Source organism: Electrophorus electricus, chromosome 9 (assembly GCF_013358815.1).
Source record: "Electrophorus electricus isolate fEleEle1 chromosome 9, fEleEle1.pri, whole genome shotgun sequence".
NCBI lineage: Eukaryota > Metazoa > Chordata > Actinopteri > Gymnotiformes > Gymnotidae > Electrophorus > Electrophorus electricus.
Window position 1 is genome coordinate 8,628,105 of NC_049543.1, and position 22,723 is coordinate 8,650,827.

Here is a 22,723-nt window from a genome sequence, read left to right on the forward strand (position 1 = left end):
AGAGGCATGTGTCTATTCAAAATGAGAAACTCGTTGTTAAATAGTTAATTAGTGTCTTATTTATTTAATACTAATCATATAGACACCGCTTTTACTGTACCGCTGAATTCACCTAATTTCATTCAAAAGACAGTCCAACAGCAATTCAAAATTTCAGCCAAATCCACGAGCGCCGGAAACACAAATCAGACAGATAGCAAGTAATACACTTTATATCAGACTTCTAGCACGTTCGGCGAAGCATAACGAAAGTAACTATAAAAATGATAACACCCACCCCCAAGTATAGAAACGTTGAAATTGATCTACTCTTTGACCAATCATCTAACAAATACGCCAGCGTTTCCTGTCCTCTCAACAAATCAGAAGACGAAACACTCACAAAAAATGCAAAGGAATATGTCAGCAAAACAGAGGGGGAGGGGATCGACTAATGGCAGTCATATTTTTGAAGGCGAAATAATGCACTAGGTCCTAATATTGATTTCTGTCTCTCGAAAGGTAACTGAGTCTTATACTGTTTGCTTTAAGAATGATAAAAGTATACATTCTCCAACGGTGGACGCAGTATTAATGTCGAGGAGAATTACGATGGTTCCATTATATAGGCAGCCAACTAGCATGCTATCATAGCTAACTTCACTATACAGGTGTAGCCCGGGGTTAGCTTGTTGCTAGCTAGCTTGTTGCTACTTCAAGCATTATGGGTAATGGCAATCTAGCTAGTTCGCTAGCTAGCGTTAGCTAACTGGTAAGCTATGCGTAGGTGGAACTTTGACATGAATTTAGGGTGATAAATTTATACAAACATTAAAGAGAAAGTTGTTTTTATAATAATTCCAGTTATAAGTGCACGTAGTGCCTGCGCTATATATTTAGAGACCGCCGCCGCAGCAACGTTTTCGGAACTTTGGACAGATTTAATCAAACTGCAATGGCGTGCGTTAAGTTTCGAGGGGGTAGACTGTCATGACTGGGTCGGGAAGCCATGATCCAGTCAGCGCAACTATCCAAAAAATAAAACCCCGCTTATCTCAGCTGCATTTTTCTTTTATTGTTACTACTAATAAAGCTGATGAATAGTGCTGTAAATAAATAAACAAAAACATCGTACGTGTTTACTGATCACAAAGTTTTCGTAATCTTCTTTGTCGTTTAATTACATTAAAAGCTTGGCCTGTACGGTCAACCCTCTGGGAAAATGCATACAAGCTGTCTAATTTTCCAGACAGAATCTTTACTACTAAATGTATATGAAGCATTATTTTTATTTGCATTGTTTTCCTGCATTTAATTGGAACTTTGTGTTTATATATCATAGCTAACTTGCTGTATAGTTTTGTAATTGAAAAGCAACACCATTTGTGTAGAAACGTTGACTAATGCATAGCTACAGTTTGCTCATACCGCAAAAGTATATGCTTGTGGTAAAGTGAGGTCAGTCGAATCTAACTGATGAGACGAATGTTTCAAGTGTCAGTTCGTTCTGTTTGTTACATTGTTATGCAAATCATGTCACACTTTCTCAATCCATTTATACAAACTGGATTACGCTAGTTAGGCGGGGACATTTTTTTTTCTTCCTTGATAAATAAACTTGGACAAAACTCCAAGGGATAAAAATGCGCCAAAACAAAAAATGTAAACGTTACAATAGTAGACATATTCCATTGATATATTTTGGTTTTGATTTATGTGTGTTTGTTTGAATATGTATGTTTCATATACAAACACACACATTTATATATATATATATATATATATATATATATATATATATATATATATATATATATATATACACACATACACATTGCAGATATCACGACATAGCCATTTTATTTGATATCTCATGTTGATACATTGTTAATGTAGACAAACATCTTCCTGTAACTAAATGATTTTTTTCCTGTTCTATTTGCAATTTCCCAGCTAGTAGATGTCAACCCCAACTGATCCATCGGTCGGAATGTCCCATCCTGGTCCGTCCCCAGGTGCTGGCTTGTCTCCAGGGCCCATCCTGGGGCCCAGCCCTGGCCCAGGTCCGTCTCCAGGCTCTGTTCACAGCATGATGGGCCCTAGCCCAGGTCCTCCCAGTGTCCCCCACAGTATACAGAGCCAGGGTGCTGGAGACTATTCTCAGGAGAACATGCATCCCATGCACAAGGTACACAGAGCTCCACTGGTGAAAGACAGCCTATTTTATGGTTTTAACTTTTTCTATCTGTGTTTTTTTTTACAACGTATTAGTAAATGTTTTAATTCATTCTCTTCATTTTTGCCAAATCTGACAGCCCTTGGACGGAATGCATGAGAAGGGAATGGGAGAGGACATGCACTATGGTCAGATGAAAGGTGTTGGGATGAGATCTCTTCACAGTGGCATGGGTCCTCCACAGAGTCCAATGGATCAGCATAGCCAAGGTCTGTGTATATTGAATAGTTAAATGTTGTAGTACAAAAGAGTAATTTTAGGTTACAGGCAATTTTATTGCAATTTATTTTAAATGGTGTTATTTACAGTGCTTATCATTATTGATTACTGTAGTTTTCAATCACTTTTGTGCCTAAAGAGTCGTCTGTTCTTAAAGAGACGTCTGTTCTTTTTTCTAGGATACTTGTCCCCTCACCCTTCCCCGATGGGGCCTCTACCAGAACATGTACCGAGCCCCATGTCAGCAGGGGGACCTGCCACACCCCAGATGCCCCAGGCCCAGTCAGGCCCTATGATGCAGATGGACCCTCAGGGGATGGGACAACAGGGCCGTGGCCACTCTGCCTTCAGCCCTGTCCAGCTGCAGCAGCTCCGGGCACAGATCTTGGCTTACAAGATCCTGGGCAGGGGACAGCCTCTACCTGAAAACCTGCAACTGGCCGTGCAGGGCAAGAGGAGCCTTCCCACGATGCAGCAGCAGCCAGTCAACAGTGGCCCTTACAATAGGCCTCCAGGTGCGTGCTGGGATTTGTAGTATCATTACCAAACATGCTGGGGCATAAGAAGAATACATAAGAATACATTACCACTGTGTTCTTCTGTTTGCTATGACTGAATTAATTTTTTTCTTTGATTTCATTTTTAGCTTTTTAAAAATATATATACAGACCATTTAAAAATCTTACTACTATGAGTCAGTATCGGAGAGTTGTTGATTACATTTGAAAATATTTGACATGTCATAATTTTTTTCAGTCCACTTCATAGCAAGATTCATAGCAAATCAAGTGACTTTATAATAATACGTTTTAAACAAAAAAATGTTAAAGTGCTTAAATGTGGGTGTGTCAGAAATGCTGTTTGCTGTTTTCATGCACAGCAGCAGAGGCAATAATCTTGCGCAGAGCCATTTCAGTTAGATTGAATACATGATCAACAAATGTTATTTAGCTTGCTACTATCTTATCCAATCAGATTAACTCCTCTGATTTCCTTTAAGAGCTGAGCGTGTGCTGACCACACCGTGCAGTGATACAGTCGTCATGGCAACGAGCATGGTGGGCAGTGGTGCCAAAAGAAAAAATCACAGATTTATTAACCACAATGATAAAATAATTATTATGAATACCAACAACTGTTATGATGTATATATGCATATATTATTGTTTTTATTGCTGTTCTCTGTGATGAGAATAAAATTAATAGTTACATAATGTAAATATATTGATTAAATGTAGATTGATTATTTAAATTATATAATTTTCTATTCAAAATGACACACCAACTCTCTGAGTCACATTTAATAGTCACAATAAAATGCACGGAGTACAGAAGTGTTCTGGGATCTTTTCCTTTCAGCTCTAATATCTAATAGTAGTTGACCACGCCCTGTTTGTTTGTGCTGTTTTTGCAGGCATGCCGTTGCCCCATGGAGGACCTGTGTCTGGCCCGTGTCCTACTCCGGCCATGCAAACACATGCTCCAAGTGCTGGTCCGAAGCCATGGACCGAGGGTGTGTGGGCAGCTCTCTGATCTCAGAAGCAATTCCTCTGAGCCAGTGATCACCCCTCCACAGACACACACATAAATTCTCACTGTTTGCTAATGTGTAAAAGTTATCCCTGCTCTCGGATGTTTCAGAAAGGACCCATGGCCTTAAGAAATGTAGTGCTTGAAATTTCTTGTTCTTTACTTGCTTCCTCTGTAATATTAGTGGCATCTTGGTAAGCATGAGCCAACGTAGACAAAGAAAATTTCTTTGTTGTTTATCAGTTTGATCTGCACTGCAAATGGGAGAGAAATCAAACCTTTTAGTGAAGTTTGATTCTATGGTCAGTGAACCATTTGTGTGTATAGGAATACTTTGAATATTTGTCAAAATAAAAAAATCTAACCAGTCTTAGCCTCCCAGTGGATTGATCTAAAATTGGGTATTTCACAAAGATCATAATTCTATGTTTCTTAACAAGATTCCCAGAGTGTTTGAAAGAAAAACAGCCCCACTTCATTATAAATCCACAACCATCACAGGTTGCCTAAATGTTTTTGGCATATCAGACTGTAGTTCCAAAGTTTTCATGTTTAGCTCCAGATATCTGACTCCAAGCACTTTTTTTGAGGTTTGTTGACAGCAGAGGTTTTTTTTGAGAAGCTAGGTAAATTGTTTGGCATAGATGTGGTGTCTGTAGTTATAGAGCCTTGATAACCCCAGAATGCAACAGTCCTGCAGTTGTTCACCTGTGATCTTTGGAGAAAGCTTTGCTTCTGAGATTGTCTTTATCGCTGTCTGGTATGAAAGTTCTTTTTCCTTAGCCTTTTTGCTTATCTTTACCAATGGTGCCAAAGGTGGTATCATAATACTTAGCCCAGCCTCTAACCACTGTCCTGAAATGGGTAATACGAAATGTAGCAATAGAAATTTGTTTGGGTTATCGGTGATTTTAGAGCACCTGAACACAGTTCAGTGTACAGAAACCTTCAGTTATGTGTTAACCTTCACTTAACATCTCTTCACCAGAATCTCTGACTTCATTTCAGGTCAAGGCGCTGAGGCCCCCACTGGCCCCCAGAAGCTCCCAGTCCCTGCCCCAAGTGGCAGGCCCTCTCCCGTTCCTCTGCAGACCCCCACTGCCACCACCGCCCAGCCCACGCCCAGCACCTCCATTACCCCTCAGCCCCAACCCCCAGCCCAGCAACCACAGCCTCAGCAACAGCAGGGCCCTGGCCAGTCCTCCCTCATTATCCAGCTTCAGCAGAAACAGAACCGCATCACACCCATTCAGAAGCCACAGGGCCTGGACCCCGTGGAACTCCTGCAGGAGCGAGAGTACAGGTACACCTCATCAGCCATGCCACTACAGCCTTCACAGGCCTTGTTCAGTTATTTACTGCTCGTTAAAAATGTCTAACCTACCTTCTAACCTGTGACATAACCCGTCCATGCCGCTGCTACTCGTCGAGTCCTTGTTGCTAAGGCTGGAGGTTTGTCCTTGTTATTTAGGCTTGTTATGGAGGCTGCTTTTTTCTTGACTTTGTCCTGAATTTCAGCTAATAGTTAGAGGCACTTGTACTGGAGGGAACTCTTAACTTGGTTGTAATCGAAGCCTAAGTCTTTTTTCAAATGGGACAAAGCCGATTGGTTTTATACACATCAAATTTGGATGGGAGCTTTTAAACATCAGATGTTTTCAAGAACATGTTTTCACTCTGGTGGTCCTAAATGCCACAGATGCATATTAGCTCATCCCAGAAGAACCCTTCTTAAGATTGAGTGGTGTCTTAACATATGGATTAACTACACTAGTATTACTAATGTTTGGTGTTTATGGTCTTTTCCATAAAGCAGGTTTGCGTGGGAATGCTATTAAAAATGAAAACAAATGCAAAATAAAATATACAAATAAACAAGTTTATTAATGAGAAAAATTAATTAAAATCTTAATTGAATTTTAAAAAGGTGTTTTGACATATGTGACCGTGAACAAAAGTGCACACATTTTTAGGATCCTCCATTTTATGTGAGTGGGCAGTCGCTGTGGTGTCAGCGTTGTGTGTTGGGAGTGCCAGTGCCACAGTTCAGTGGAGTGCGTTATTCTGCCCGTCATGTGCTTCAGGTTCAAAACAGGGTTTGCAGTGACTGCTTTAGGAGGTGCGCAGCAGCCAACAAAAGGTTTTTATAATTGAGAAACCAGCAGACAATACAGACAATTGTTTTATAGAATAAAAAGAAGTATTGCTTAAAAACAGAGATGCAGGCCAAGCTCATAATCCAGTCCAATCAGACCTTGGTGATGTTAAACAAATATTATGGTCAATGATAGACTTCACCATAGGACAGGACCGATATAACAGTAATATATGTGGTATATGATAGAACCAGTACGGTTGTTGGGGTTGGTAAAATCACAAATTATATAAAAACAAAAACCACATTTATGAGGTATGACTTAAGAGGTTTTTTTTTTGTTGTTTTTTTTTTGAGACTTCGTGACTTGATGGCTTGATTATGCTTAAGGAGAGTATAAAAAGTAGAGTTGCATAAAAAAAACGAGATTGCATAACAACTAGAGCTGATGAAAACATTTGGGCATTTGTTCATGTTTAGCCTACAGAACACATTTCAGTTGATATGTTTGCTGATAGATTTTTGCACAGTAGTATGTCATGATGTGCAGTGTTAAATATAGCTCTAATCTGTCATTTTATCTAAGTCTCATTTTATGTATCCTTGCCATTAGGCTACAAGCCAGGATTGCCCACAGAATCCAGGAGCTGGAAAATTTGCCTGGTTCATTGCCACCTGACCTAAGAACTAAAGCAACAGTGGAGCTGAAGGCCTTGAGACTACTCAACTTCCAGCGCCAGGTAAAGTCTATTTTAAGTCTTAAAAAACCCCTGTTGTTTTGTTCTGATACTCCAACTGATGGCACATTCAAATGTTGAGTCGGGTATGCATTAGCTCACTAACCCACCATTACTACTGCACTGCATATCTTGCACATGAACAGCTAGTGAATGGCTTGTTAATTGGCCAGTGAGTTGAGTAAAGTGTGTTGGAACCAAAAGAAATGCACCAGAGGGATTCTCCGACCCTAGGCAGTGAATTGTGCCAAGTTGTCCATTAGGGGGTGCTCTTACTGCATTCTCAACTCTCAGGCATAGATAAAAGCTCAGTATACTAGGACGGTTTTAAAAGCAGCTGCTATCCCTTTATCTGAATGTATGTGAAACCACACAAGGAGTAAAAGATTAATGCACTACTTAATTTCTGTCATAAATTCATAAAATATATGGATGCACATATATGGGAAATCTAGGCTAATGCCGATAACCAATATTATATATATGTGTGTGTGTGTGTGTGTGTGTGTGCGTGTGCCAATGCCTTTATACATTTATAAGATACCCCTGATATTTCTGATATTACTGGATTAGATAGGATTATCCAAGATTACCCTTGGATTATATACAAATTTAACATTCCATTGCATAATGTTTTAGCTTTCAATCAACCGTATGCAAACAGACCTAAATTAAAGGTGTTTCCAGAAAAGAAATTATGTAACTGGTCTTTACATGAACTGGTAACAGCTTTAAGTGCTAAATATAAAAAATGTAAAGTTAATTAAAAAACAATGCATTATACAGTACACATTTCATCGGTATTTTTATTTAGCACAAGAGGAAGGTTAATCTTAACAAACAAGCATCTGTGCCTTGTCACATGTGTTCCTCTTCTCACTGATAACATAGCTGGTTGCAGTGAAAAACCTTTCACTGTTGACAACAGTGCACATGGCCAACAGGAACTTGTGCACTACTTTGGCAGAAGTAGGAAATCGACTTTTGTTGTTATTCCAGAACTGCAGCGGCCTTTGGTATTGGAGCTTCTGACAGGAATCCCTGCACCTAAGCAGTAATCACACATAGACAGGTTTAAGTTCATTGCCATTTTTCCTATTAAAACATGAAAAATACTTGATTACAAACGTGTACATTAAAAGGTAGACAGATATAAATATTTGCACCACCAAGAGCCACCAGGACTTGATTGGACTGGAAGTCTGCAAACATCCAGAAGGGGGAGCTCTTGCTCACATGTCGCTGCTGAACCCCAGCTTCTCTGGGGTTTCACATTATTTCCTCATTAATAAAATATTGCATTAACTTTACTTTTCAGTTGACTTTCTTTTGGGAATGTTGATGTGATATTTTATTAGTGTGGAAATTATGTACACATTTGAGTGTTTACCTCAGGTTTACCTGCATTCCTTCAGGTATGCATATCAAAGAGACAGCACATCTCACCACACAGCTTAGCTCTTTTCTCCTAGCCCAGGTCCTCTTGGATGGTGGTGGGGCGAAAGCTGGCTTGTGTTTGATAGTGTTTCAAATGGCCATCTCTGCTTGTCACAGTTACCTTCGAGACCCAGCACTGGAAGAAACCTGTTGCGCATGGTGGGCTGTAAGTATGGTGCATCATGGCTCAGGATGTTCTGACCATCATCAAAAACCTAATATCATCCACAACAGAGAGTGTCTGATAATCCAGAGTGATAAATTCTGCCCCCCTTTGCTGTAATAATTGTAGCTTTTGGGGTGTTTTTGTCAAACACTTTTGATATCTGAAGGAGCTAATCTAGTTTTGCTTGTGTACATGGAGCTGTGGGCGTCTCCTCGTTGACTGTCAGCTACTCTGTTAATTGTGCATGTGTTGCAGACTGCATGTTGTGTTTACTTTGTAAAACTTCCATGCTGTGGACACTTTAGCTGCACTGCTGTGGGACAGCCAGCGTCTCCTACACATGAAATGGTGCCCTTCCAACGTGTCATCAAATATCATTTTGAATATCGGGATATCATCAGTCAAATCTATGCATTGGCCTGATGCCAGTGATCTTTTTAAAAAGCAATTATCTGCCCATATGATTCTGATATCATTGTGCATCTGCAGTAGAATACCTTTATTTAGTACACAGGACAAAATGTTTGTGTGAAAGATATCTAGGTTACAGTTTTGAAATGTACTCTATGCAAGAACTGATATTTAAAACTGAACTGTGGACTTTCACTTACAGTCATAAACAAAAGTTTATATAGAGTTATCTGGATAATTATACTGATAGAAAGCATGTGAACCTCGATGACAGCATGCCCTTGAAAAGGGGGTCATTGGAATCAGGTCTGTTCAGGTCTGCGTATAACCTTCTCTGCCATACAAACAAAAAACGATCAGGTTTGGATATCTGCTACAAAGGTACAGCACTTTGTTTGGACAACCCATGTTATGTTTGGTAAAATTTTCAGTATTCATTGTTGAGTAAAATAAAATGATGTGTGGGATGATGATGATGGTCAGATCATATTTTCAGAGCCTGATGCTGTTGTCCTGACACTGTTTCTCTGGCGCTGTTGTCCTGACCCTGCTCTCTGGTGCTCCTTAGCTGCGGCAGGATGTGGTGGCCTGCATGCGCAGGGACACCACGTTGGAGACGGCCCTCAACTCCAAGGCCTATAAGCGTAGCAAGCGGCAGACGCTGCGCGAGGCCCGCATGACAGAGAAGCTGGAGAAGCAGCAGAAGATTGAGCAGGAGAGGAAACGCCGGCAGAAGCACCAGGTATGGCACACATGCAGACCTCCCTTGTGGTATCTTTACTGGGGCTTTGTCCGACATCGTTGTCCAAGGTGGAGAGGCAGAGTAGTCTTGGAAAAGTGCTCATTCATGTTCTAAATTTTTTCCTTTTCATTTTTCCCAGGAATATCTTAACAGCATCCTTCAGCATGCTAAGGACTTCAAGGAATACCACAGGTCAATCTCTGGAAAGATTCAGAAGCTGTCCAAGGCAGTTGCAACCTGGCATACCAACACAGAGAGGGAGCAAAAGAAGGAAACTGAGAGGATCGAGAAAGAGAGAATGAGGAGGCTAATGGTATGTTGGTTTGGATCTTCTTCAAAGCACTGTTTTTAAGGAACATACAAAGAACATCATAAGAGATGTAACATCTAAGAGACATCTTCAGAGCCTTAAAAGGAGTCTAAAAAGTAACGATGTGTGTTTGTTCTGGTGTAGGCTGAAGATGAAGAGGGCTACAGGAAGCTCATTGACCAGAAGAAAGACAAGCGTCTGGCTTACCTGCTGCAGCAGACTGATGAGTATGTAGCCAACCTCACCACTCTGGTCTATGAGCACAAGGCAGCCCAGGCTGCCAAGGAGAAGAAGAAGAGGAGAAAGAAGAAGAAGGTGAGTGGTAGGATGATTTTTTGAGCATTAAAACTTTATAAAAATGTTAAAGCTTTATCAAATCTTAATCATTATGGACCAGTTTCCTAGACCCTGATCTAAAGTCTAAACCAAAGAATTTCCAATGATGATTCTTAATCTAGGTCTAGGAAACTTTGTAGAACTGTGTTACTTTATAGTTCTAAATGAAACACTCTCATATATGTCTTTTTTGCCTGTCAATGAACTCTTTAGAAGGAAGATGGAGACACTGAAGGGCTTGGGGCAATTGGACCTGATGGAGAGGTGAGTCTAAAAATAGTTAAGACCATGCAGTGGTAGCATTAGGAAACCTGCTAATGAATTAGCGTCCCTCACCGGCAGTTGTTAGGAGCATCAGCGGTGGTTGCTGTACAAGTCATGGTCCTCTGTGGATTTAATCCCATAGTTGGACAGTATTAGCAATTGTAGCATCAGCTACTTTTGCCATGCAACACATAGTTTACCTAGCTACATTACTTTGAAGGCTTTAACATTTCTGAGCTACATCACACACTTGCACACAGCCTTGACTTGCCATTACATACTTATTGTATATAGCCCTGACTCATCTGGACACTAGGAGGGGAAATTGTTACAATGCTCTTTGTTGACTACCGCTCAGCATTTAATACTGTAATCCCCTCCATACTTACCACCAAGTTAGAGGACCTGGGACTAAACCTATCTGTATGTGAGTGGATCTTCAACTTTGTGACAGGCAGATCACAAGCACTGTTGGTGTGCAGACATGTCTCATCCTCCCTCACCCTTTGCACTAGAGCTCCACAGAGTTGTGTGCTTAGCCCCCTGCAGTACTAATGGTACACATATGTGTGGCCACTTTCAACTCTACCATTATTGTCAGGTTTGCTGATGACACTGTTGGGATGGGCCTAATTGGGAGTAGGTGAAGCACCTAGAGAACTGGTGTGAGGAGAACCATCTCCTGAATGTCAGCAAGACAAAGGAGTAGATAGTGGACTTCAGCAACAGCAGAAACAGCAGATGATCTACCACCCCCTCAGGATCAACGGTACCCCAGTGCAGCAAGAGGACAGTTTCTAGTATCTTGGTGTCTACATCACATAGGGCTTATCATGGCCCTGCCACATCAAAACCCTGGTGAAGAAGGCCCACCAGTGGCTTTACCCCCTTAGATGCTTTAAAGACGTTAAACTGCCTTCCACGGTGCTAAAGAACTTTTACTCTTGCACCCTTGAGAGGGTCCTGAAGGGAAGCGTTACAGCCTGGTTTGGGAACAGCACCAAGCAGAGGGTGGTGCGATCAGCTGAGCGCAACATCCAAATGGAGCTCCCAGACCTGCAGTCTGGCCACAGCAAGCGGTGATGGACTAAAGCCAAGAAGAGAGTGAAAGACCTCAGCCATCCCAACAATGGACTCTTCTCTCTTTTGCGGTCAGGGAAATATTTCCGCTCCCTGAAGGCCAACACAGATAGAATGAGGAGGAGCCTATTTCCTCAGACCATTTGGGCCCACACACTGAATATGCACTGTGTTTATTATATGCACACATCTACTTATATTTTTAACTTTCTTTTATATATTTCTATATTTTTTATATTGTCATATTCTTCTCCTTTTGTGTCTTATTCTTTCTACTGTATATTGTGTATATTTTGTTTTTACCTGGTGATGGATAAGCATACAAGTATAACAAGCATTTCCCTACATGTACTGTTTATGTGTGTGTGACAAAACTTGCTTTGATTTGATTTTTTTTTTTGCATCACATGAAGTTTGGCTAGTTACATTTTAAAGTAGCTTGCCCCAATGCTGTTTCCTCCTGCAGCCCATAGATGAGAGCAGTCAGATGAGCGAGCTCCCAGTCAAGGTCATTCAGACAGAGACGGGGAAGGTGCTTCAGGGCACGGACGCCCCCAAGTCCAGCCAGCTGGAGGCCTGGCTTGAGATGAATCCTGGGTGAGATGTTTCCACTCCACCAACCCCTCCCTTTTCCACTCCCCCCTGCATTATGTGTCATAGGGTTGGCAGTCTGATTCAGAAATCAGAGGTACATGTCTATATGATTTGTGAGGAATAACTGAATCTGATTCCACATTTATTTATTGATTTCCTATTCAATTCTAGTCATATACATACAGTTTATTTCAGACTGTAAAAAAAAGTTAAAAAGTGGGAAGATTAGAAAATTTAGTGTTGGAAGGGTAAGAACCAGATACGTTGTCACGCCTGGATAAATACGTAAATGTTCAAGCACTTACCTGTGGCCTAAACCCTCCCGATGACAGCTACGAAGTGGCACCGCGATCAGACAGTGAAGAAAGCGGCTCTGAGTTTGAAGAAGAGGTGAGCATCGACCCAATACCGCTGCCACCCCAACCCTCCCGTGAAGTCTGAACTTTGATAACCGCACGCATATGCCACTGTTTTTTTGTTTGTTACCTCACAACACCACCCATTAGCCACCTCTTAACATCTTTCATTTGAGCCAGCTGGCTTTGTTCCTTTTGGAGCTGGAGGAACGGGCTGACATTAATTCACCTCCTTGCCTTCCCAGGATGAAGAGGAGGTGGTCTCCCGAGCCGAATCGGAAGAAAAGAAAATCATCGATCCCAACAGTGACGAGGTTTCTGAAAAGGCTGCCAAGCACATCATAGAGTACGTGGCCTATTTTTGCATCAAAGATAAGATCTCTCAGGTCACCCGGGGGCGACGGTATCTTAACAACTGCCCTTTTTACCCTTATTTTTCTCTTCACATTTTCCAATTTTTGTTTCCAAGTTTTGTTAAGTGAGCCAGTTTATTGCATAACCTATCTGTTGCCTACAGATTGACCAATGAAATGAGTGCATAATGTAATCTAGACTAATCTTAAACTGCACAATTCTGACCCCTCAGAGGGGACAGGACATGAGCTCGTGCTTCCTTGCCTTGCCCTCTGTAGGTCAGCCAAGCAGGATGTAGACGATGAGTACAGCGTCCAGGCAGGACAGACCAGCTTGCAGTCCTACTACGGAGTAGCCCACGCTGTCACTGAGAAAGTGGAAAAGCAGTCGTCCCTCCTAGTCAATGGGACGCTCAAGCAGTACCAGGTGAAGATCTACTAAAAAGCTTTGCTCCAGTAGTTCAGATGTTGGCAAGGTCATGGATTCGATTCCTGGGTAGTACATGTTCTGCCGTGCCGATAAAAACGTAAGCCATTCTTGGAGGGGGTGTCTGCCAAATGCTGAAACCGGCGCAGTTGTCTCACTCTTTACAAAAGAGGAGTAGGAGCATTTCCACTGCATATTTCTTCTGTGACTACTTCTAAGCTTTACTGCTACCTCCAATACTTCTGCAACTGGTTGTGGCTTTTACTGGGTTGTTTTACATGCATCAGCATGACTGTTGGGGTGAGGTTGCATCCACCACGCAAAACCATGCGGCTAACTGTGGCCATGTAGTCAACCTGACCACCGATGAAGGTTTAGAGGATGGCCGAAATAGCACATGGTAACACATGTACACCTAGGATATAAGAATACTATCAAATTAAAACATTTCCAATAGTTTCCGATTATCATGTGAACCCATGTATGTAATGCAAGTGTTTACACTTTTTGCAAACACGGAAGCCACTTCTGGTCTTAAAGGATTGTAAGTTGCTTTGGATAAAAGCGTCAGCTAAATGCCGTAAATGTAAATGTAAAGGATGGTGAGCCTGTGAAATTCCGAACACTACTTATTCCTGAAATTCTAATTTTAGTGATATTTTACCAGTCTTAAAGGGAAAAAAAACTACAGAGAAGAAAATACAGAGAAATGAACATCTGGTAGTCAGTCTGTGATGCACTAAAAGTCTAGGTTTTGGTTTATCTGCCAATATAAGGATAATGATTTTGCTCAGATATATTTCTGATTGCCGTTTTTGGATTTGTAGGGATTCTGGGATTTAAGGGTCTCTGCGAGGATTACTAGGGTTTTGAAATGAAAGGAAAAAGTATATGATTCCACAACAATTGTGGAACAACCCATTCAACATTAAAGGTTAATCTTGCAAAATGCTTGTTTCTCACTTTTCTACAGCGTTGATGTGCGTTTTCCTCAGTGTTAGGAAAAAAAGTAACACCTGTCCTCTCTCACCGGTTAGATTCAGGGACTGGAGTGGATGGTGTCCCTGTACAACAACAACCTGAATGGCATCCTGGCTGACGAGATGGGTCTGGGCAAGACCATCCAGACCATCGCCCTCATCACCTACCTGATGGAACTGAAGAGGCTGAATGGCCCTTATCTGATCATCGTGCCGCTCTCGTGAGTCCCACGCTGACGTGCACAGTGCGCCTGGCTAAGACACAGAGGAGCTTAAAGTAAGATTATGTGGAACATAATGAAGAGCTGAGGTCACCAATAAGGATTTGACTGGTCCATTAGGTATTAACGCAGTGTTAAACACAGTGCTGGCAGCTGAAGATCAATTATTCCAATGAGTTAAAACAAGCCATGAATGCTAAGAGGATGCTATGAAAGAAATTTTATCTACAGTGGGCTGTAGTTTGATGAGCAGCTATAATATGATGTAGATTAAATGTTGTAGGCAGCATGTTGGATCAGTTAAGCATAATTGATTTGATCCTGAAGCTTACTTTACGAGGCTATACATCTGTGTTTTATTATTGCATGCTTTGTTTTTGTTTTTTTACATAGTCACTATATTCAATTCCAAGTTAAAATAATTTCCATTTAATACAATTTTTTTTAAGTTTCAAAATCGTTCTCAAAAGGAACACTATAGTCATTCCGAAGCGCAGCTGTATGAAGTTGCGAAGAGTATCATCGCTTGAGTGCTCCCGTCATGAGATTAACAAAGTTTTCTTAGTCTCGAGTGGAAGCCCGCCATCAAAATGGATTTGCTTAGCCTTTTCACCCGGCTCACTGGCTGTCCCCTGCTAGAACACCGGGGGACTCACTGTTTCTGTGCGGCATGAGCTGCGAGGAGCCGGAATGATGAAAGTCAGAAATAGGCTCTCAGTATGATGCATGGCAAAACAAGCGGAGACTCAGCCCAGTGGCCCCATGATTGATCTGCCTGGAGGCCTTAGCCCCATTCTGAGCTGTCTCTCCCTTCCCACCAGTCTTCATTAATTTGGACCCCCCATCAGGCCGGGAAGATGGCTTCTTTCACACACTCATCGAGTGAAGTTTCCCTTAAATTGATGATATCGATTTTTCTTCCCTTTGTCGTAGGACTTTGTCCAACTGGGTTTATGAACTTGACAAGTGGGCACCATCCATTGGTAAAATTGCTTACAAGGTCAGAATCAATTTTACATTCTTTGTGGGTGAGGGGAAACATTAAACAACACAGTGTTTGGCGGACAAATGACGGCGTGTTTGGGTTTGCCGGTCCCAGGGCACACCGTCCATGCGCAGGTCTCTGGTGGCGCCGTTGCGCAGCGGGAAATTCAACGTGCTGCTCACCACTTACGAGTACATCATCAAAGACAAGCACATCCTCGCCAAGGTGAGAGTCGCCCGGATGCCCAGTACGGAGCCCAGACAAATCCAAATCTTCCCAAGTTCCTTTTTTGGATTTTTAGGTTTTTAACGGTTTTTGTTTTAAGGAAATAAGCTTTGTCATGTACAATTATGCAAACAATAGCAATATGGCCCTTTTATATTTATCGCCGCAATGATATTTAGCAGTAGTGAGAAGAGTATAAATGAAAGTTATAAAGATAAATATAGGTTAAATTCAGGACGAATATTTTAGAACTATAAATAAAAGTGCAATTTAATCAGTCATTGTCTCATTTTCATAATGAAATGTGGATAAGCTATAAAGTAGTCCATCTTATTTATGAATATACCAAGAATCATTGGTGATAAAACCTTACCACTGTTTGCGTCCGTAAAAACGTTTCATTGACCAGAAGAAAGACAAGCGCCTGGCTTCAGCCCAAACGCATAGCAGAAATCATAGGGCCCTAGGGGTAATGAGAATGATAATGAGCAACGGGCATGATAACGAGCCCCTGCTTGTCTCTTGCTCCGTCTCAGATCCGCTGGAAGTACATGATTGTGGATGAAGGGCACCGCATGAAGAACCACCACTGCAAGCTGACGCAGGTGCTGAACACGCACTACGTGGCGCCGCGCAGGCTGCTGCTCACTGGCACGCCCCTGCAGAACAAGCTGCCCGAACTGTGGGCCCTGCTCAACTTCCTGCTGCCCACCATCTTCAAGAGCTGCAGCACCTTCGAGCAGTGGTTCAACGCCCCCTTCGCCATGACTGGGGAGAGGGTGAGACGCGCCCCTTGGGCTTCCGGCGTCTCGGCTTAAAGACCGGTGTGATGAGCCAAGCGAGTTTGTGAACAGTGTTTCTAACATTTGAGTGTTAGAGAAGAAACTGAACACGAAACTGAGGGTCGCATAGACTCGCGCTCATGTCCCTGGTGGGATTTTACAGGTGGATCTGAATGAGGAGGAGACCATCCTGATCATCCGCCGTCTTCACAAGGTGCTCCGCCCCTTCTTGCTGCGCAGACTGAAGAAGGAGGTGGAGTCTCAGCTGCCTGAGAAGGTGATGCATGAATAGATTTGCGTCATATTCATTTGACCCACATGTTGGGCCCTCAGTTCGTTTAACTGACCTCCATCCATTTCAAGAAGCATTACACTTGCTAGCATTTCCTTATATATCCCTTTTGCGTTGCAGGTGGAGTATGTGATCAAATGCGACATGTCTGCTATCCAGAAGGTCCTTTACAGACACATGCAAGGCAAAGGCATCCTGCTTACGGATGGCTCAGAGAAAGACAAGAAGGTAAAGGGAGAACGAGAGGGGCAGATGGGTGAGCTTTGCTTCATTCTGGTTGCCGCATGGACAAGATGAAGCTTATTTCTCCTTAATTCTACACAGGGAAAAGGTGGAGCAAAGACCCTGATGAACACCATCATGCAGCTGAAGAAGATCTGCAATCACCCTTACATGTTCCAACACATCGAGGTGGGCGCCAGCTAGCAGACAATAAAGGGCCCTTGTAGTCCACCGGTCAAACGACAAGTGTGTTTTAAATGTCTCAGTTTTGGCAGGTCCGGTCAACTGCACATACTCTTGTTTTATGTCTCCAATTTTAGGAGTCATTTGCTGAGCACTTGGGCTACCCAAATGGCATTATCCAGGGGTGAGCAGTCTTTAAATTAAACCAACCCTTGCGTAACTTTGAAAATGTCCAAATAGGATTAGTTATGACCCGATTTGTACGTTTATCACAAAAAGCCTCGTACCTCCAGCTTTATGCTTTGGGCACTTGTGCTGAAGGGAGGGATTTAGCTACTGGGAAATGTTTCTTTCTGCTCTTACCTTAGGCCTGACCTGTACCGTGCTTCAGGGAAGTTTGAGCTCCTGGACCGAATCCTGCCAAAGCTGCAGTCCACCCGTCACCGAGTCTTGCTCTTTTGTCAGATGACATCCCTGATGACCATCATGGAGGACTACTTTGCCTACCGCAATTTTCTGTACCTGCGACTAGATGGTGAGCCACGTGTTTGTGTTTTCCGTGTCCTCCGCCACACATGTGCTACAAGAATAAGCTTGGCTAGCTTCCAAGCGGGATTCGCAATGAAGAACTGCCAAGGAACGGTGACGAACATGCCCACTGTTCTTTAGTAGGTGTTTGTTCTTTACCCATTTCACCACACAACAAAAACGCCAGAAAGCAACAAGCATTCCTTCTGCGTGTGGCAACAAAGGAAGAAAGTGGTCTACCTCTCCGCGAGCAGTGTCCCAGATGTGTCCCGTAGATCATTCAGCCAGCAAAAATGTCTCGGTTGTTTCCGCAATTGTCTCGCAGGCACGACCAAGTCAGAGGACCGTGCCACGCTGCTGAAGAAGTTTAACGAGGAAGGCTCGCAGTACTTCATCTTCCTCCTAAGCACCAGGGCGGGTGGCCTGGGCCTCAACCTGCAGGCCGCAGACACCGTCGTCATCTTCGACAGTGACTGGAACCCCCACCAGGTTCGGCTCTGACAGTGATTAGAGAGAAAAAGACACTGAACGCTGCGGCAGTGTCAATGAGAGGCCTGGAGGTGACACGACCTCATTTGTTCTTTGCAGTTTCAGCATCTTGATGGCATCTTTCACTAGACATCTCTGACCAATTACTTATTCTATATTAAAAAAAAACATCGTCTCATTCTGTAATATTGAGATTCTTCTTCCAGCATGCTGACGTACAAAAAGTTCATATCGGCTGCTTTTCCTGGAAAAAATCAGCAATGAGCAGGCCTCCCACCCAGCAATTAATGCATTATAGTTATTAATGCATTAACTCCTCCTCCATAATGATTAATGTGTTAAACCTTCTTCCTAGTGATTAATGTGTTAACTCCTCTCCATACTATTAAAGCAGTCAAATCCCCCCCCACCCAGCAATTAATGTGTTAGTGTGTCATTGTAACCAGAGTTCACCATCCCCATCTCCAGGACCTGCAGGCCCAGGACCGTGCCCACCGCATCGGGCAGCAGAACGAGGTGCGCGTTCTACGTTTGTGCACGGTGAACAGCGTGGAGGAGAAGATCCTGGCTGCTGCCAAGTACAAGCTCAATGTGGACCAGAAGGTCATCCAGGCGGGCATGTTCGACCAGAAGTCGTCCAGCCACGAGCGGCGTGCCTTCCTGCAGGCCATCCTGGAGCACGAGGAGCAGAACGAGGTGAGTCTGCAGCAGCTGGCACCTCCTACTAGCACCTCAGACCCCAGTGCTGCCACCGATAAACATGCTTTGTCACAGTTTAAACTGTGGCCCAAGTGACCTTGAGTGCCACTCTGCACATATGAGTCACGCAAACATATCTTGATGACCTGCCAAAGAGATCTTTGCTTCTCTTTGGCGGACAGCTGTCGCGGGTCACAGCCACTAGCAGCCGTGCCCAGCAGCACTCCGAGTCTTCGCACAGTCACATTTTGGCACTGATGCGCTTTCGCGCTGTCACTTGCTTAAATTCGAAGAGCTGCTAACTTTGTACCCTTAGAATGAACTGAGGTGCTACTGTGTTGCATCTTACTGCCTGTGTGTTGGGTGGCGACAGCTCAAAACTCAGAGCACCAGTGCTGTAGGGGCTGGTTTAGACCCAGTACTGTAGATATTAAGTGCAGATATCTTGCAGATATATATTTTTTTACACGTTGTGTCAGCCCAGGTCTCATGAGGAAGTAGTTTAGACAGTAGATTGTAATCAAGCTGTCATAGCGAAGACAGGATCGAGTCTGCAGATTCAACACAACACCGCCTGATTTCAGTAATGATTCTACTAATGACTACACCTCCATAACAGAGAATACCACCTAATTAGCTACGCCAGCATGCAGGGCTGGGATGAGCACCAAAGACACTCTCCTACCACAGCTATAAGCACATCTGCCATAGAATTAGAGCCTGAGACGTGCTGTTCCACCAGTTGCCGTCTCCGTACTCTCTCCATCATAATTTAAACTAATAACTGTTTGATAGACAGGTCTGCCACCACTGCCAAACACTGACAGCACGAGTGTCTCATCGTCTGTGCAGCATTATGTTGGGAGCCAGCATAAACAATTGTGTCACCATGACAACATAAATAATTTAGTTTTTTTTCTCCCCCCAGTTTTTTTTCCCATTTGTGTTCCGATTATCCAGCAGGGTGCGCTGCCGTTGTAGGCGATGCGTAACGGAAGCATGCAGGTATTGCTACTATAATGTACTGTAGAGTGTGCTCATTAGACATAGGAGCCACATCCATCGCGTCTCCCTTGAGCCGGTCAGAGCGGCCTGACCTGGCCAGCCGGGCTTGCCCCCGGAGCTCACCCCCTGCAGCAGAGCGCTCGGCAACACATCCATGACACACTGCAGGCAAGCAGTGCACAGCCGTGACTCAGCTGGCTGTCGTCTGGTCGACTGCTGTTGGACGAATGGAGGCACGGTGGAAAGACGTACTGTTTCTGTTTGAATGGGCTAACGGCGGCTAAACGGGGGTCATATTTGTACCTACCAGGGGATGTCACTGTCAGCTCTCATGTTATTCATTACCGAACGTTTGCCCATTGATTTTAAGTATGGGTCACAATTGTGTAAGGCTCTGTCTCACTAGTTCAAGCACAATTAGACTGTCACCTTTAAAATGAAAAGACAGTGGCAATAGTGAGTTAAAGGGACGTGCTATCATTACGTCTCCGCTGGTAAGCGGAGTTAGAGGTAAGTTAGAGAGAATGCTGCACCCTGACATAAATGTGTTATTTTTCATTTGTGTCAAAAGTGTAAATATTGTAGGTTTTTTTATTTTGAATTTATTATTGATTGCTTTGGTTTCATTTTCTATTATTTATTTGTTTTAATTGTCTCTATTTACATGCTTGTGTGTGTATTTGCTTTCGTGTGTATGATTCTAATGTCAGGAAGAAGACGAAGTGCCAGACGATGAGACTCTAAATCAAATGATTGCCCGCAACGAGGAGGAGTTTGAACTTTTTATGGTGGGTACTACGTGGCCGTAAGACCCCCCCTTATGCTCACATCATTGGTTTAATGATGGTTTGGCTGAGTTTCTGAGACATGCAAGGACACGGTCTTGTCCCCTCCCCTCTTCTAGCGCATGGACCTAGACCGGCGCCGCGAGGACGCACGCAACCCGAAGCGCCGCCCACGCCTGATGGAGGAGGATGAGCTGCCGGCCTGGATCATCAAAGACGACGCCGAGGTGGAGCGGCTCACCTGCGAGGAAGAGGAGGAGAAGATCTTTGGCCGTGGCTCCCGCCACCGCCGCGACGTGGACTACAGCGACACGCTGACGGAGAAACAGTGGCTGCGGGTCAGTTGCCCATGCGGTTGTGCTTTTACCCGACACCGTCATGCTTTTACCCAGCCTAATTCACTTTCCACATGCAGCTGGTTGCCACGGCGCCAGTTTGTCCTGGCTACAGACAGCCCCTGACTCAGTGCGTAGCTTGTATAGCTTAGTGTAGCATTTGATTGAATTCCTTAAGTGGAACAAATGCAATGTTCAGAATATTTTTCAACCTCATTGTTTCTATGTGCCAAGGGCAGTGGAGAGGGGCTACAAAGTATCAGCTTGACTGCACTTCACACACCATGACCATTTTCACACACCACTCTCTTCATTATATCAAATCAAATGAAATTCATTAGGCTTGGCAGGCCATCAATGTTGTTATTACCATTTTTTAAACATAACTTTCTTTTATTATTTTAATTTTTTTTCATTGCCTGAGCACCTCCGCTGCATCTCTGCACACTGATGTGAAGGCTCATCCAGCAGAATATAGCACAGATCAGGATCACACCACCCCCACATTCCCACACCGCTGATGTACATAAGTAGCATATTATTCCCCCGCCTGAGGTCCCCTATCACTTTGAGCAAGCTGCTCCCTTCTCAGTTAGTCTCTAACTCTGAAATCCCACCTTCCCCGAACAAAACACCCCCGCACGTCCACCCATATCGCGGTAGCACCTTCTTGTTTAGAGTGATGGTGCTGGTGAGAGGATAACAGGGAGGAGCATTCTGGGAAGCAGCCTGGCAGGCATGCTTGGGTCAGGGTCTGAGGTGTGGCACAAGATGGAGAGAGCCTCCGGGATGGGACATTTGTTCCGACACTGGCTTCCAGGTGGAAAAGTCATGTTAGGAGTAAGGAAGCGCTCTTTTGAGGTGCTAGCTATACAGCAATTGAATTTTCTGAAACATCGCAGGCAGGGGCTTTTGGTGTGGCCTTTGCCACCTAGATATTATTAATTAATGTTAATTATTATTAATCATTGATTGGCAGTTTGGAACAGTCATTCATGTCTTGTTCTTCTGGCAGATTTTCTCTGAAGTCTTTTGTCACATTTGCCATAAGTCTTTCACATTGGATATTATGAACAAATGTTTTTCATTCATATGACTCAGTGGGCCAAAAAATTGGCTTAACTAAATAAACAGTCATCAGTATTACTCAGAGTTCCAGTCAACTTTTTGCTTTTTTGCGCTAAGATACACTGACGTACAGCTTAAGCGCTAAATAGTAGCTTAAATTTCCGTTCATTAATTTGTGAATTCTCTAGACATGTGGTTCAGGAAAGTGCAAATAGAAGAGCTGGGATTTTTACACAGGAGAGCACAGTTGTCTGGTGTGTTTCGACTGTCTGCTCCTGGTTGGTTGCGCTGTTGCTCTCTTACGCTCTGATTGGTTGCACTCTCTAATTACCTCTTGAGACTGATCGGCCCAGCCACTCATTCCTGTAGAAATTGACGGCGTGTATTCGATTTCAGGGCACAGTGAGAGATTCTGAAAAAGTGCCATACACGTGTGATCGAAAGGCATCAACTCTTCAAGTTTTTTTTTTCATTTACTTCCCTTCACCAAACAGCTCACAGATAATTTGAACTCATTAGACGGGTGTCTGCTCTAGCAGTGTCAAGTGGGTACCATCGCATCAAACCTGTCTACTCCACTTGAGACAAACAGGGACACTTCATGAAATAACTGCTTACTCCAGATTCCACATTCAGTATTAAAAGTTTGTCA

At 43.3% G+C, this 22,723-nt stretch overlaps 1 protein-coding gene across 5 annotated transcripts in view; it reads left to right on the plus strand.

Moving 5' to 3' along the window:
- Positions 1 to 409: 409 nt before the first annotated feature.
- smarca2 (SWI/SNF related, matrix associated, actin dependent regulator of chromatin, subfamily a, member 2) overlaps positions 410 to 22,723 on the plus strand; it is a 32,392-nt gene continuing 10,078 nt past the window's right edge. For 4 of the 5 annotated variants that reach the window (XR_004776457.1, XM_035529548.1, XM_035529549.1 and 1 more), the window contains exons 1-27: positions 1,940 to 2,167; positions 2,295 to 2,424; positions 2,614 to 2,949; positions 3,849 to 3,947; positions 4,973 to 5,267; positions 6,673 to 6,799; positions 9,379 to 9,552; positions 9,692 to 9,865; positions 10,007 to 10,177; positions 10,412 to 10,462; positions 12,009 to 12,139; positions 12,469 to 12,526; positions 12,738 to 12,838; positions 13,125 to 13,272; positions 14,310 to 14,473; positions 15,407 to 15,473; positions 15,573 to 15,683; positions 16,220 to 16,462; positions 16,629 to 16,742; positions 16,878 to 16,985; positions 17,082 to 17,168; positions 17,300 to 17,346; positions 17,531 to 17,697; positions 18,016 to 18,179; positions 18,648 to 18,875; positions 20,594 to 20,671; positions 20,788 to 21,006. Coding sequence is in view for 4 of the 5 variants with exons in the window: in XM_035529548.1 (XP_035385441.1) it covers positions 1,940 to 2,167; positions 2,295 to 2,424; positions 2,614 to 2,949; positions 3,849 to 3,947; positions 4,973 to 5,267; positions 6,673 to 6,799; positions 9,379 to 9,552; positions 9,692 to 9,865; positions 10,007 to 10,177; positions 10,412 to 10,462; positions 12,009 to 12,139; positions 12,469 to 12,526; positions 12,738 to 12,838; positions 13,125 to 13,272; positions 14,310 to 14,473; positions 15,407 to 15,473; positions 15,573 to 15,683; positions 16,220 to 16,462; positions 16,629 to 16,742; positions 16,878 to 16,985; positions 17,082 to 17,168; positions 17,300 to 17,346; positions 17,531 to 17,697; positions 18,016 to 18,179; positions 18,648 to 18,875; positions 20,594 to 20,671; positions 20,788 to 21,006 (4,020 nt within the window). In the remaining variant the exon portion in view is untranslated. Of the gene's footprint in view, positions 502 to 1,932; positions 2,168 to 2,294; positions 2,425 to 2,613; positions 2,950 to 3,848; positions 3,948 to 4,972; positions 5,268 to 6,672; positions 6,800 to 9,378; positions 9,553 to 9,691; positions 9,866 to 10,006; positions 10,178 to 10,411; positions 10,463 to 12,008; positions 12,140 to 12,468; positions 12,527 to 12,737; positions 12,839 to 13,124; positions 13,273 to 14,309; positions 14,474 to 15,406; positions 15,474 to 15,572; positions 15,684 to 16,219; positions 16,463 to 16,628; positions 16,743 to 16,877; positions 16,986 to 17,081; positions 17,169 to 17,299; positions 17,347 to 17,530; positions 17,698 to 18,015; positions 18,180 to 18,647; positions 18,876 to 20,593; positions 20,672 to 20,787; positions 21,007 to 22,723 lie in introns of those variants that run through there. The other variant, XM_027028461.2, reaches the window with a different exon arrangement.